The sequence below is a fragment of the Pungitius pungitius genome, chromosome 20 (assembly GCF_949316345.1).
Source record: "Pungitius pungitius chromosome 20, fPunPun2.1, whole genome shotgun sequence".
Classification (NCBI taxonomy): domain Eukaryota; kingdom Metazoa; phylum Chordata; class Actinopteri; order Perciformes; family Gasterosteidae; genus Pungitius; species Pungitius pungitius.
In genome coordinates, this window is record NC_084919.1 from 12,009,021 (window position 1) to 12,020,615 (window position 11,595).

Below are 11,595 nucleotides of genomic sequence, written 5' to 3' on the forward strand. Positions count from 1 at the left end.
TTTGATGAAAGTATGTATCAAACGGACATAAAGTAAATTAGATCAGATTTTAGGTCCGATATTTACAGTACTTCATCATCCATCGTTATGTTTGGATAAAAAAACATTTGAACCTCTGCACATGACAATTCTGCTTCTGTTCAATTCCAGCTTGGATGAATACACTAGCCTTGTTCCTGGCACTGCACAACCAGTAATAAAAATAATATCTCAAAAGCTATTCCTGGTCTGCGTCTATAGGCATACGGTGCGACATGAATCACATTATAGCACCACATGATACCTTTACCAAATATATCAACGGATATACTCACCTGGTGCATCAATTCAAAAGCAACCTTTTACCGTTCTGAAGTTTACTTGGTCTGTTGTGGTTGCAGTTTATTTTCATGGCTGATTCATAACTGCTTCCTGAATAATGCCTCGTGGTTTTATTTGACTGCGTAATGACCTCTCTATGGAGCTTTAAAGCCACAGCACATTTGAAATGACTTCTTCTGAACAATTATGTACTCTTGAAATGATGGCAGAAATATTTACTGGCTGAACTTCTAGTAGATTATTATTCGTCCTGCTGTATGCTGTTTTCATGAAATGTCATTCATTCTTCCTCTCTGTATCATATTACTGTGTATGAGCGACACCCGGTGGTCAGATTTTAACACTACACATAAAGTAACGTCATGTTCAGATACCCTACCGTTTTCCTTATTCTTCAGCGTGACACGAAATACATCTCAAAGATTGCTGCAAAGCAATTTGGTGATGGGAGATGAACTAAAAGATTGTAGCGCCATGTTTTAGTCCTGCACGGATGAAAACGTTTTCAATGGGTTTGGAACTGAAAAAGTGAGAGTTCCTCAAAGTGATTAATAAAATATCAGGGAATATATATATTCAGGGCTGGACTGGTAATCTGGCATACCGTACAAATGCCCTGTATATATTCCTTAAAATTTAACCCAACACCTGATGGAAAAAAAAAGATGACTCACTCTATTAAATGTAAACATGGAGTCCTTTTATACTGAGGAGCATGTGATCGATGTGAGTCATTTTCACTTGACTTGAATATTTCAACTGCTTTTATTGTTCTTTTCCTTTATAAATGATGTCTACAAGTTTAACACAAGTTACAGAAACATTGACAAATGTACATTTACAATATCTGGTTATTATTATTGTTTAACAATGACCAATGTATTTTGCATTTTGTTACATGCTTGTTACTACTCTAATGCATGATATAAAAAGGAAAGCCTCATTTTAATGATCAACAGTAACTATTGTTTTGATTTGAGACGTTTGATTCTTGAGAATATCATCAAGCGAAATGAACAATTTTGAAATATTTTACATATATGAATTTTATGATGATATGGAAAGAGAAAATCAAGATCTCAATTGTAACACACTAAACAACAACAAGGTACGTGTCACCTTCTGGAGTTTGCTAACAACCAGAAGGTGGCGGTAAACTCCAGAGAAGAAGAAGACGCAGCAGGAGAAGAAGAACGAGGAGGACCCTCCTACGTTTACGCCCCCTCGTGAACAGCAGCGGATCCATTTTGTTTGATTTTTTTTTTGCGGGTCACTCTCTACATCCTGCAAGGAAAACATCATCATCACCACCAGCACCACCACCTCAAACGTACGTGTTTTCGTTTTACAAAAAAAGCCTAATATCGTTACTACCGTTTTTGTTAAAAGTGAACATTATCCGTCGCGTGCTCAAAGCAGCGAGCGGTGCAGCGTCTTGGGTCGCGAGGCCCTGCAGTTTGTTGTGGCTAGCTCGCTAACACAAGATGAGACAACAATGACACACAATGGCACGCAATGACAGCGGCAAAGCCGTGAACATTTCCTCAATGTCACTAACGCGTGCGTGCCCCGTTCCCCGTGTCGGCTGACGTCACGCCCGTCAGAGCTTCTCTCGTTGAGGGTTAACCGTTGCGTCTCGTTCGCAGGTTGCGCCCCCTCTTCTCTCCCCCCCCCGCCCCCCGAATGACATCAACAATGAGCGGGTGTCGTATTTTCATCGGCCGGCTGAGTCCCTCCGCCAGAGAGAAGGACGTGGAGAGATTCTTCAAAGGATACGGCCGCATCCGAGACATCGACCTCAAGAGAGGCTTCGGCTTTGTGGTGAGTCGGGTGGGGGGGGGGGGGGTGATGGGTGTGTTAGGGGGCGGCTTCCAATGCCCCCCAACGTTCACCTCAAGTAGCCGTTCGTACGACGCACTAAACATGGAGTTTATTTACGTCACACCGGATGATGCACCCACGCCGTCACGTCACCATCTCCGTAGAGGCTAAAATCTGTGACTTCACTTCCTGCTCAATTTACTTGCAATATCTCTAGAAGTCATGATGGGAATATTCTGATCGATGCTGTTGTGCCACAACATGAGGCCCTAAATGTGGTGGATAGCCGTTTGAAAAGCGTTGTTGTGTTTGTAGGAGTTTGAGGATCCCAGAGACGCTGAAGATGCTGTTTATGAGCTTGATGGCAAAGAGCTGTGCAGCGAAAGGTAGGACCGCGTGGTAAATGCAAATACAATTTTAACCGTTTCCACGGTAACCAGGTTTATTTCCAAAGAAGAACCCAAACGAAAAAGCATTTCCTGTTATTTTAAGGGTCACTATTGAGCACGCCCGCGTACGTCTGCGTGGCGGTCGTGGCAGAGGAGGTGGAGGTGGAGTTGGAGGCGGAGTCGGAGGTGGAGGTGGAGGTGCAGGAGGACGTTTCCCGGATCGATATGGCCGCGGCTCCCAGAACAGTCGGAGGTAAAGTATTTACATCCCCCATAGGTACAGCTCACGTGTTTCATGACGGCAGGCAGATCAGTTTTACTGGATGTCATTCTAGGAAGCACCTTGTGTGCAAGTATGTTGTGGAAAACGTTAACTAAATTGTGTTTTTGTTTTCTATATCTAATCTGAGTTATTTGTTTTGATTTTTGTCCAAGCTTCACTTTTTTGGTCTGGTAAAATAGTTTAATTAGGATTCAATGAATTACCTAAAAGGCTAAAAATGCCTTACTTAATACACACTATGAATGTTTTGTTTACTATATTTTTTAAATAAAGAAAAGGCCACATTAGGTTTGCTATTGATGAGCAACCAATGAAAGCTTGATTTTCCCGCTTTCAGCCGAAACCCTCCTCCGATGCGCACTGAGAACCGCCTGATCGTAGAGAATTTGTCCTCTCGAGTCAGCTGGCAGGTTAGTATTGCAACATACTCATAATTAGCAAGTCTCTACAAGCTGCTACACCACACATGTTATCGCCTCCAACAGTCTGCCTCCAACAATACACACATATAATTGTAGATTGTTGTGCTGCTAAAAAAGAAAATGATAACTTGTTAATATGTATAAACAAACCAGCTATTTTATTGTGATGAGGCCTAAATTGTTTTTTATATGAATGTTCTCGATATTTAATCTCATGCAGCTATGTAATGACTTTAAGAACTAATAACAACAAGCAAACACTGAATTTGTTCCTTTTTTTCAAAATTTTAACCAATTCTTCACCCCTTTATTTGCCAGCCTGACTGTTGTGTCATATGGAGCTCGCTTATGGTGGAATTTACCCCTTCTGGGTCCTACTGTCTGGGTTGAGCCTCTGGCGTCAGTCTGTCCTACTCCTAGTTGATGCCTGCTGGTCATGTGAGCGATCGCTCCACACTAGAGGTGCTGGCGGCCCCCTTCACTCGCCCGCAACGCCCCCCGTCGAATGCAGGGGGATGACTGGTGTGTGGCTGAGAGCGAGAGAGAGGAAACAGAGAGTTGGCAGAGAAGGAAAGGAGAGGAAAGAGCGAGAGTCGATGGCGGTGCCGTATTGATCGATGGTTCGTTAATTTGAGGGGCTTCGGGTCGATCGATTACACCCCTCCCTTCCCCCCTCTGGTGTTCCCGCACATCGCGAGAGAGAGAGTGCGAGTTCCTCCCAGGTGCCCATGGATAAAATCTGCTGTAATCCCGAGGTTATGGTGGGCTCGAAGAGCCTGCGGCCCACCCCGAGGGGTTTCGCTCTCAGGTAGTAGTTTCCTCTCTTCCACCCTGTTCACTCTCTTTACCGAGGCAGGGTGCCGAGACCGGGTGGTCCCCGCCATGGAGCCCTGTGCCCTCCTTGCCAGGGAAAATGGGGCTCTTGGTGCCAAAGGCTGCCCAAGTGGCGCCACTGCAGTTCAGATCATGCAGATGGTGTTCATGTCTCTAGTTGTGATGAGTCCAAGAATCTCACCTTTTTTTTTACCTGTAAACAAATGCTAGCGCTAAAATGAATTGGCTCATATCCAAATTGGCAAACATTGTATCTGTAGTAAGCTGTTGTATTTCTCTGTTTACTTTATGCAACCTGCACACACACTGTTGAATAATTAAACAGCCAACAAGGTTCTTGGACTCCTCCTTATCTACAGTACCCTGTGTAGTCCTCTCAGAAAATCTAACAATCTCTCTTTTTTGGTAAATTAGTCCTGTAATGCCTGTTTTTTGTGTGTCCTGAGCCTCTCCCCTACGTTGACTGATGTGTACATGTGTAGGACCTGAAAGATTTCATGAGACAAGCTGGAGAGGTGACATTTGCAGACGCACATCGGCCCAAGCTCAACGAAGGGTGAGACCTTTCGCTCCCTTGTGAATATGAGCGCATGGGTCCTGGGTAGCATATCAGTCACTTGTGTCTTGTATTTTGAAGAAGGCTATTCTATGCATTACAAATGAGCATATGTACGTTGTAATTAATGTCTGTCTCCCCCCACCCCCAAAGGGTCGTTGAGTTTGCTTCTGGCAGCGATCTAAAAAATGCCCTGGACAAATTGCATGGAAAGGAAATCAATGGCAGGAAAATCAAGCTCATTGAGGCAGTCAAGAAGAGGTGAGCTTCTTTCTATCTCATGCACACAATGGCCTCCACTTTCCACTCAGGTTATCTACTCACCATAATAACACCAAGCTCACAGATGTGGCAATAATGTGCCCCATTACAATAAATCGATTTAATTAAGCTGGGCTGAAATGAGCTGAGACAAATTTCACATCTAACAGCAGCACCTGAAATAGGCGTTTTCAGAAATTCAAGATTCTGCTCAGTAGTATTCTATAAATGACTACACACTTAAGCTTTATGAATGAATTGTTCACACAGAATAAATCCGTGGGGGTGTGTGATGTGAATCCTAATGTCAATCTTCTCTCGTATTATCAGGTCGAGAAGTCGCTCCCGCTCCGACAGCTCCTCTCGCTCACGGTCCCGCTCTCGCGGCCGCTCCGTGTCCCGCTCCCCGAGGCGTTCCCGAAGCCCCCCCCACAAGCCCCACAACCGCTCCCGCTCTCGCTCCCGATCCCGCTCCCGCTCCCGCTCTCGCTCCCGCTCCCGCTCCCGCTCCCCCAGCAGGTCCCCGGTCGGCGGCTCGTTGTCTCCGGGCTCCAAGTCCAAGGAGGCCGCCAAAGGGTTGTCCAAGACCAGCAAGTCCGCCACCCCGCCGCCCCCCCCGCCCGCCCTCAGGGCCTCCCGGTCCCGCTCTCGTTCCCGCTCCCGCTCCCACTCTCGCTCCCCTTCTACCGACAGCCAGCGCTAAGCGCTGCCGTCGGATGGAAATCTTGATTCAGCCGGATCTGGAACTTCTGTGACCACGCAGACAAGAGCTTTTTTTCTTTTTTCCTGTGTGGATTCTCATAATGATCCTGAGGCTTTTCACGTTTTAAAACACCGACACATTCATTCATATATTTGATTGCTATTATAGGGCGATAAAGTTAAATACCACAAACGGAAGATATTTGTTCCACAGCCCTCGCCCCTGTGTGTGTTTACTCCCAGTTCATCAAAAGCTCAAGTGAACCAGCGCCACGTCTCCCTGGTAACGGGTTTCTAAAGTTGGTAATCATTGAACAACTTCGAAGAGGGATTTTTTTTTTTTTGCACTACTACGGCGCTTTTGATGAGTCGTGTGACTACTTTATTTCTTTTTATTGCAATTTGGTTTTTTGTTTTTCTTGGTCTGCGAGCTTTATCAATTTCCATGTTGTCTCTTTTTTTGTAGCCTCAACAGCTCGTGTGTGTGTGTGTATGTATGTGTGTGTGAGTGTGTGCGTGTATCTACCTGAGGATGCCTGCATGTGGTTATTGTTTGATCAAAATTTAGAGTTGTACCATTGGCAGTATCAAGAACACTGTACAGATGTGCACAAACAGCACCGTTAAACCGCTGTACAGTAATTCACTGTTAATGTTATTGATTTGACTTATTTTTTGCCTTTGACTTTTATTTTGTTGAGAGTTGTAAAAAAAAACCTTAAATATAAGGTCAACACTTAAAAATTATTTTAAAATGCAGTTTATTCTAGCATTGTAATTACAATTATTATGTTGGTTTAGATCTGTGTACAGCGTTGCTGCTTTCTACATAAGTGTATAATGTAATTCCAAGAATGCGTGTACCGTGTCTGTTACTGTGGTTTAAATGAACATGTAGACAAGAGTTAAGAAAATAAATGCAACCGTTTTTGTACGTATGGATTTTATTTTCAGTGAAAAATATGGACGTTTCTTATGGTGTAAGAAATACGGTGCATTGAAACAATAAACACATTTGAACTAGATCATAACTATGTGCTTCATAAGTGCTTTTTATTGAAAACAATACAAAGTTCAATTCATGTTACACAAAACATCACTGTAGCTCCCCGGCTGTAACACTTTAGTTTCTAGAGTCTCTGTTCAGGAAGGTGAGGAAGTGGCCGCGTTGGTGCTTTTAGGAGCTTCTGTCACAGCGCGCCCCTCACAGGCCTCCTTCAACCGGTCCTCACTGTTGGCAGGCTGATATTTCTCTGTAGGTCACGCAGACAAACCCATTATAAACTCAAAGTATGAATCAATGATCGATCCATCAGACCAACTCTCGCATAATTTCCTTTTTTGTCTCACCTTTCTTTTTGAGCGTGAATCTTTGGTGACACCTGAACGCCACGATGAGCAGCGCCGCCTCCATCGCCTGGAAAAACCCGTAGACCATGGGGAAGAGGAACAGAGTGCCCACCAGCTCCCGGGGAAAGGCCAGCTTCAGAATGGTGGTGCACAGCTGGGTGTTCTGACAGCCTGTTTCCATAGAAACAGTCCTCATCTCCCTGATTCATAAGGCAAGGATCCATAGGAAGGAAAAGGCTCTTTATTCTCAGACATGGTTGACGCGGCGCGGCGCATTGTGTGTTACACACCGAATAACTCACGATTGGTTTAGTTTGAAAGGCCAGGAGATGAAGTAACCAAAGGTGTAGCCGATGAAGGGCATGAGAGCACTGATGGCCATGAGGGGGCCGGACAGCACCGTCAGGATTGAGCCTCCGCTCAGATAGGAGGTCATGATGATGATGCCCGTCACAGCCACGAATGTGAACGTGAGGCCCACCTGAGGACAGCCAAGCAAGAGACAAATTAGATTCATTTCATCATCATTCTGGAGCCACTGGAAACACTGTTTCCTAAACGCCTTTACTGCCCCAAAAATACGCCTCTCATGTTAAATTGGCTGTTTAAGGAAATGAATGAGCCTTTATTAAAGATCAAAGGATGAATGTACAACCTATTTCTAAGGTTTCTGTCGCAACCCTCTCGTGGATGCACCGACCTTTGTGATGATCTTGGCGTACTTTGGCCTGTAGTAGTTGACGACGACGCCGATGGCGCACGGTATGAGGGTCATGACCAGCGATATGCTGATCTCGCCGTAGGGGATGGCGCTGTGCAGGTCGAAGCCTCGACAGTAGATGGAGAGCAGCAGAGGCATCGTGCCGAAAGCCAGCAACGTGGAGCAGGTTGTCATCAAAATGCTGAGGGGGGGCGGGGGGGGTATAACTCACTTATTCCCAGCATGAAACTGAATTCATGTAATGTCGATCCCATGTCGTCATGTCAGGGGTCATGTCTGTGGTCATGTCAGGGGTCAGACACAACGACACACTGGAGACCAGGGCCGGGTCTAGGCAGGGGCAAGAGGGGGCCTGGCCCCCTCAAATAAATGTTGTGCCCCCTCAAACTAATTTGTCAATTAGACATGGTAAAAGGTGCTGGAGCACAATGCCCCCTCAAGATTTGTGGCTGCCCCCTCATACATGCCTGTCTAGACCCGGCCCTGCTGGAGACCCAGGAGTGTTTTGACATGAGCAGCTGTTACAGTGCAACGCCAGCATTCCCCATCAACCCAATTGGAAGCGACACGGTCAACAGCTCGCCGCTATCAGGGCCGCCATACTTTAAATACGTCTTGTTGCAGCAAAGCCGTTTGAGAGATACTCCGATGGGTTTGTGAATGATTAGTTGTAGAGGTACCATCACTTTTGCCTTTAGTTAGTATTTTTCACACTGTGCAGTTTCTACTTTTACCTGATTAGCGGGTTAACTGGGGGTTGCTGGGCCTGTACCTGAGGTTCATGTCTCCCTGCAGAGCCAGGGCCAGGATGTTGGAGAGGTTCCCTCCGGGACAGCAGCCGCAGATCAGAACCACCACCGCCCTGATTTCAGTAAGCTGGAACGCCTTCCGGAGTGAAACAATATCAAGAATTCAGACGCAGTTCGTGGGTGTGTTAACGTTACCGATAACGTGGCGTAGTGACGCCTCTGCTGATCTCAGCTTTGTTACGGAAATGAAAGGTGCAAACGCAGGGATCAATGCAAGAGAGCATCTCATAATCCAGTGCGACAGTTTAAGTAGCAAACTGTGATATAAGAAATTAAACACAAGGGGCAAATCTTCATTGAGAGGCTGGATAAATGTATACATACAGTATGTATGATCAAAGTGCTAAATAAAATGTATTAAAACAATCAAAAAACATAACTGGATTAGGGGAATACACGCAAAACCAAATGCCAATAAATGTGAGACAATAGATGAAAACAAATTTAACGGCATTAATATTGTCTCAATCAGTAGAGTAAGTTGCAGTATTGTAAAGGAGTACCAACCGTAACTAGACAAAAGGCCACCAGAGGCATGACAACATACTGGGACACCACTGCTATCACGAGCCCTTTAGGTCTCAGTATGTGGCTCTGGGAAGAAGGAAAAAGATGCTTTAGTACACAAGTGTCAACATGATGCTGAAGCCTATTGGTTAATCCCACAAGATGTGAATGTCCGGGCAGCCAAAGTCACCTTGATCCTGGACACCTCCATGGTGCATCCCAGGGAAACCATGGTGATGAAAACGATGACCAGCAGGAGTACGTTGATGACCTTGTTCATCCCCGAAGACATGGGGTCGTGGAGAGCGGTGCCGTTGGCCGACCCGTTAGAGGAGAAGCTTTGGTTTCCCCACAGACCTGGATCAGAGAAGACCTCCGATGCGTAGTCCGGGGAGTCCGTCATGTCGCAGCAGCTTGGGAGTGGGAATGTGCAAAACACAATGTGTCGGAACAAAACGACCTCATCGTTTTCACCTCTATATTTAAATAAATAAATGAAATCATACTTTTAAAGCGTTTTTTTATGAAAAAAAAAAAACAGAAGCCTTCCAAATCAGTCACCAGGCCGGTCTTAGCTGCTCTGTCGGGGAGTAGAAGAAAGGCCCGGGGAGACTTCATTGTATAGATTCTGCCTCTTAGATCATCCTTTACCTGCATTGCCTCAATACATTTTAGAATAATCAGAGCTGAGATTTAAGCAGACGGGGGGAGGAAAGGTCCTTAAAAAACGTACTTAGGGTACTATGAACGCCCTATAGGCGTGATGCAAAGATATTGCTGTCCATATTCTTTTGGATACAAAGTTCATTTTCAGTTGCACCTTCCATGATGGCTGTGTCTATAATACTTTACAAACACACGAGGGAGCGCTTTTACTTCTGATTATACAGCTCCACGGGAGGATTGCAACACATGAAATGACTCTGCATTATAAATATGTACGTCACAGAAAGTGCTGAAAAATATATTAAACTATTCTTTTGGAAATTCCAACCATTATGAGATCTTTTTAATGAGAATGCAATGCGCAGCAGTCCTCGACAGAATTATTGAGATCCCAATTCAATAAATAACCGCATGCTCCTGTGAACAGGTCACTGTTCTGTTGATAAGCCGTGCTATCTGTCAGGTCATAGTACACATCATGCCAGCAACCCTTTATGTAATGGTAATTTAACTTTACAGCCTGAAACAGCCCAAGCTATTTTTTAAATGTGTTCATACATGGTTAAAAGTGAAGAAAGGGACAGATACAATACCTTAAATGTACTACAGAAACCACTTTATAGATACGTGTGATATTCCAATTAGAAATCTATGTATGCTTGTTCAGCAAACACTGATAGACCAGCTTCCTACATGCAAAGAAAAGGTGGCACTTCACTTTATTCTTCTTAAGCTGTATACAAACATCTGAGAATTTGTTTATAATGCCATATGAAAAAGTTTCTCATCAATATATGTGTTATTTAAGGCAAATATGTATCTGCCATTGTGACTTCTCCTCCAAAGATGTAATATGTTTCATTGCAACTGTATTTTTCCCTATACAACTTATGCTTGCTAACAATGGCAAAAGGATGTAAAGTATCTGAAGCATGTTTCAATAAAAGGTCATGCAATTTTATCTATGAAGTATCAACAATGTGCTTCCTGCTGCAGGTGTCTAATTAAAGGGAACACGTCAATAAGTCACAGAATAAGAGATGCAAACCTACTTTATTTTTCTTTTATATTTATATTTCCCGGCCAAAAACACATATTTCCGCAGCAAGTCACTTAAAAGAACGCACACATTGTTTGCTTTCTCTGAATCTTGCAGTTCTTTGGGCTTAGATGCCGAGTTAAAAGCAGCACATCCTCCCGACTGGCATGCTCGCATGCTGTGTGCAGACAAGTTGCCTTTGCAGCATTTCTTACCTCCATTTTGCACACAAAACAAAAACGTAATCAGAAAACAAGAGCCGCCGGGTTTCATAAATGTGTCATTCAACTGCATATTGACTTCTCGATTGCTGTGAAGGTGGGAATTGCACACCTATTCTTGGAGATCAGCTTGAAGAAGAAAAAAAAGAAGCCGCACCCCCGAAGGATTCACCAGAAGCAAAACACTTATCCCCGTTTAAAGTGTGAAACCGACAGATTTGTTTACAGCCATTGTTTCATAAATTGTGTCTTTACCTTTTGTGACAGAGGGTCCTGTACTCTTCACTGCTGCGCCAAACCTACTCAGCCAGTGTTTGCAGGCTCTTTTCTATCAATCATAAATGACACATGGAGGCTACAAGTCACACAGATGTGCCATCTAGTGCAATCGTCGGCCTGTGCAGCGCGAGCGTTAAATGGGACGTTGTTGGGAAAAAACGGCAAATAATGTTTCACTTTATTCAATATCAGTTTGAACGTCCCTCTCGCACACGGAGGCAGATTGTGTTGCGCATCGTCTGATAATCAAGATGTTTGTGAGTCATTTTTTTATTAACTTGTTGGTGCCTTAAATGATGGTCTACAACAGGGGTGTCAAACATACGGAGCGCGGGCCAGATCCAGGCCGCTAGTGGATCCGACTCAGGCCGCTGGATGACTTTGCCATTAATGGCCATTAAAGAATGACACAAA

General features: G+C 44.5%; 2 protein-coding genes across 3 annotated transcripts; one reads left to right on the forward strand and one right to left on the reverse strand.

The window, feature by feature from the left end:
* Nucleotides 1-1,498: 1,498 nt before the first annotated feature.
* On the forward strand, nucleotides 1,499-6,614 carry srsf5b (serine and arginine rich splicing factor 5b). The gene is made up of 8 exons (XM_037449725.2): nucleotides 1,499-1,651; nucleotides 1,968-2,142; nucleotides 2,458-2,528; nucleotides 2,635-2,784; nucleotides 3,152-3,224; nucleotides 4,553-4,626; nucleotides 4,780-4,887; nucleotides 5,218-6,614. The coding sequence occupies exons 2-8, from the start codon at nucleotides 2,005-2,007 to the stop codon at nucleotides 5,588-5,590; spliced, it is 987 nt and encodes a 328-aa protein (XP_037305622.2). The 5' UTR covers nucleotides 1,499-1,651; nucleotides 1,968-2,004; the 3' UTR covers nucleotides 5,591-6,614.
* Nucleotides 6,615-6,708: 94 nt separating this feature from the next.
* Nucleotides 6,709-11,301, reverse strand: slc10a1 (solute carrier family 10 member 1). Of its 2 annotated transcripts, none has more exons than XM_037449724.2 (8): nucleotides 11,158-11,301; nucleotides 9,167-9,389; nucleotides 8,977-9,063; nucleotides 8,433-8,545; nucleotides 7,640-7,841; nucleotides 7,242-7,420; nucleotides 6,940-7,110; nucleotides 6,709-6,842 (listed from the first exon to the last, which is right to left on the reverse strand). In XM_037449724.2, exons 2-8 carry the CDS (start codon nucleotides 9,377-9,379, stop codon nucleotides 6,818-6,820), a joined length of 990 nt encoding a protein of 329 aa, XP_037305621.1. In that variant the 5' UTR covers nucleotides 9,380-9,389; nucleotides 11,158-11,301; the 3' UTR covers nucleotides 6,709-6,817. The 2 variants fall into 2 exon arrangements, with proteins under 2 accessions (XP_037305621.1, XP_037305620.1); XM_037449723.2 differs by having other exon boundaries at nucleotides 6,940-7,139.
* Between the last annotated feature and the right edge of the window lie 294 nt (nucleotides 11,302-11,595).

Bases quoted from the DNA above. Each gene is read 5' to 3' on its own strand.
- slc10a1 (XM_037449723.2), bottom strand. From the start codon at position 9,379: ATGACGGACTCCCCGGACTACGCATCGGAGGTCTTCTCTGATCCAGGT. The intron at 8,546-8,976 runs GTTGGTACTCCT...TCACTCCGGAAG, and splicing joins TGGCCTTTTGTCTAGTTACG to GCGTTCCAGCTTACTGAAAT. The intron at 6,843-6,939 runs GTGAGACAAAAA...CGTGACCTACAG, and splicing joins ATTCACGCTCAAAAAGAAAG to AGAAATATCAGCCTGCCAAC.
- srsf5b (XM_037449725.2), top strand. From the start codon at position 2,005: ATGACATCAACAATGAGCGGGTGTCGTATTTTCATCGGCCGGCTGAGT. The intron at 2,529-2,634 runs GTAGGACCGCGT...TGTTATTTTAAG, and splicing joins AAAGAGCTGTGCAGCGAAAG to GGTCACTATTGAGCACGCCC. The intron at 2,785-3,151 runs GTAAAGTATTTA...TCCCGCTTTCAG, and splicing joins GGCTCCCAGAACAGTCGGAG to CCGAAACCCTCCTCCGATGC.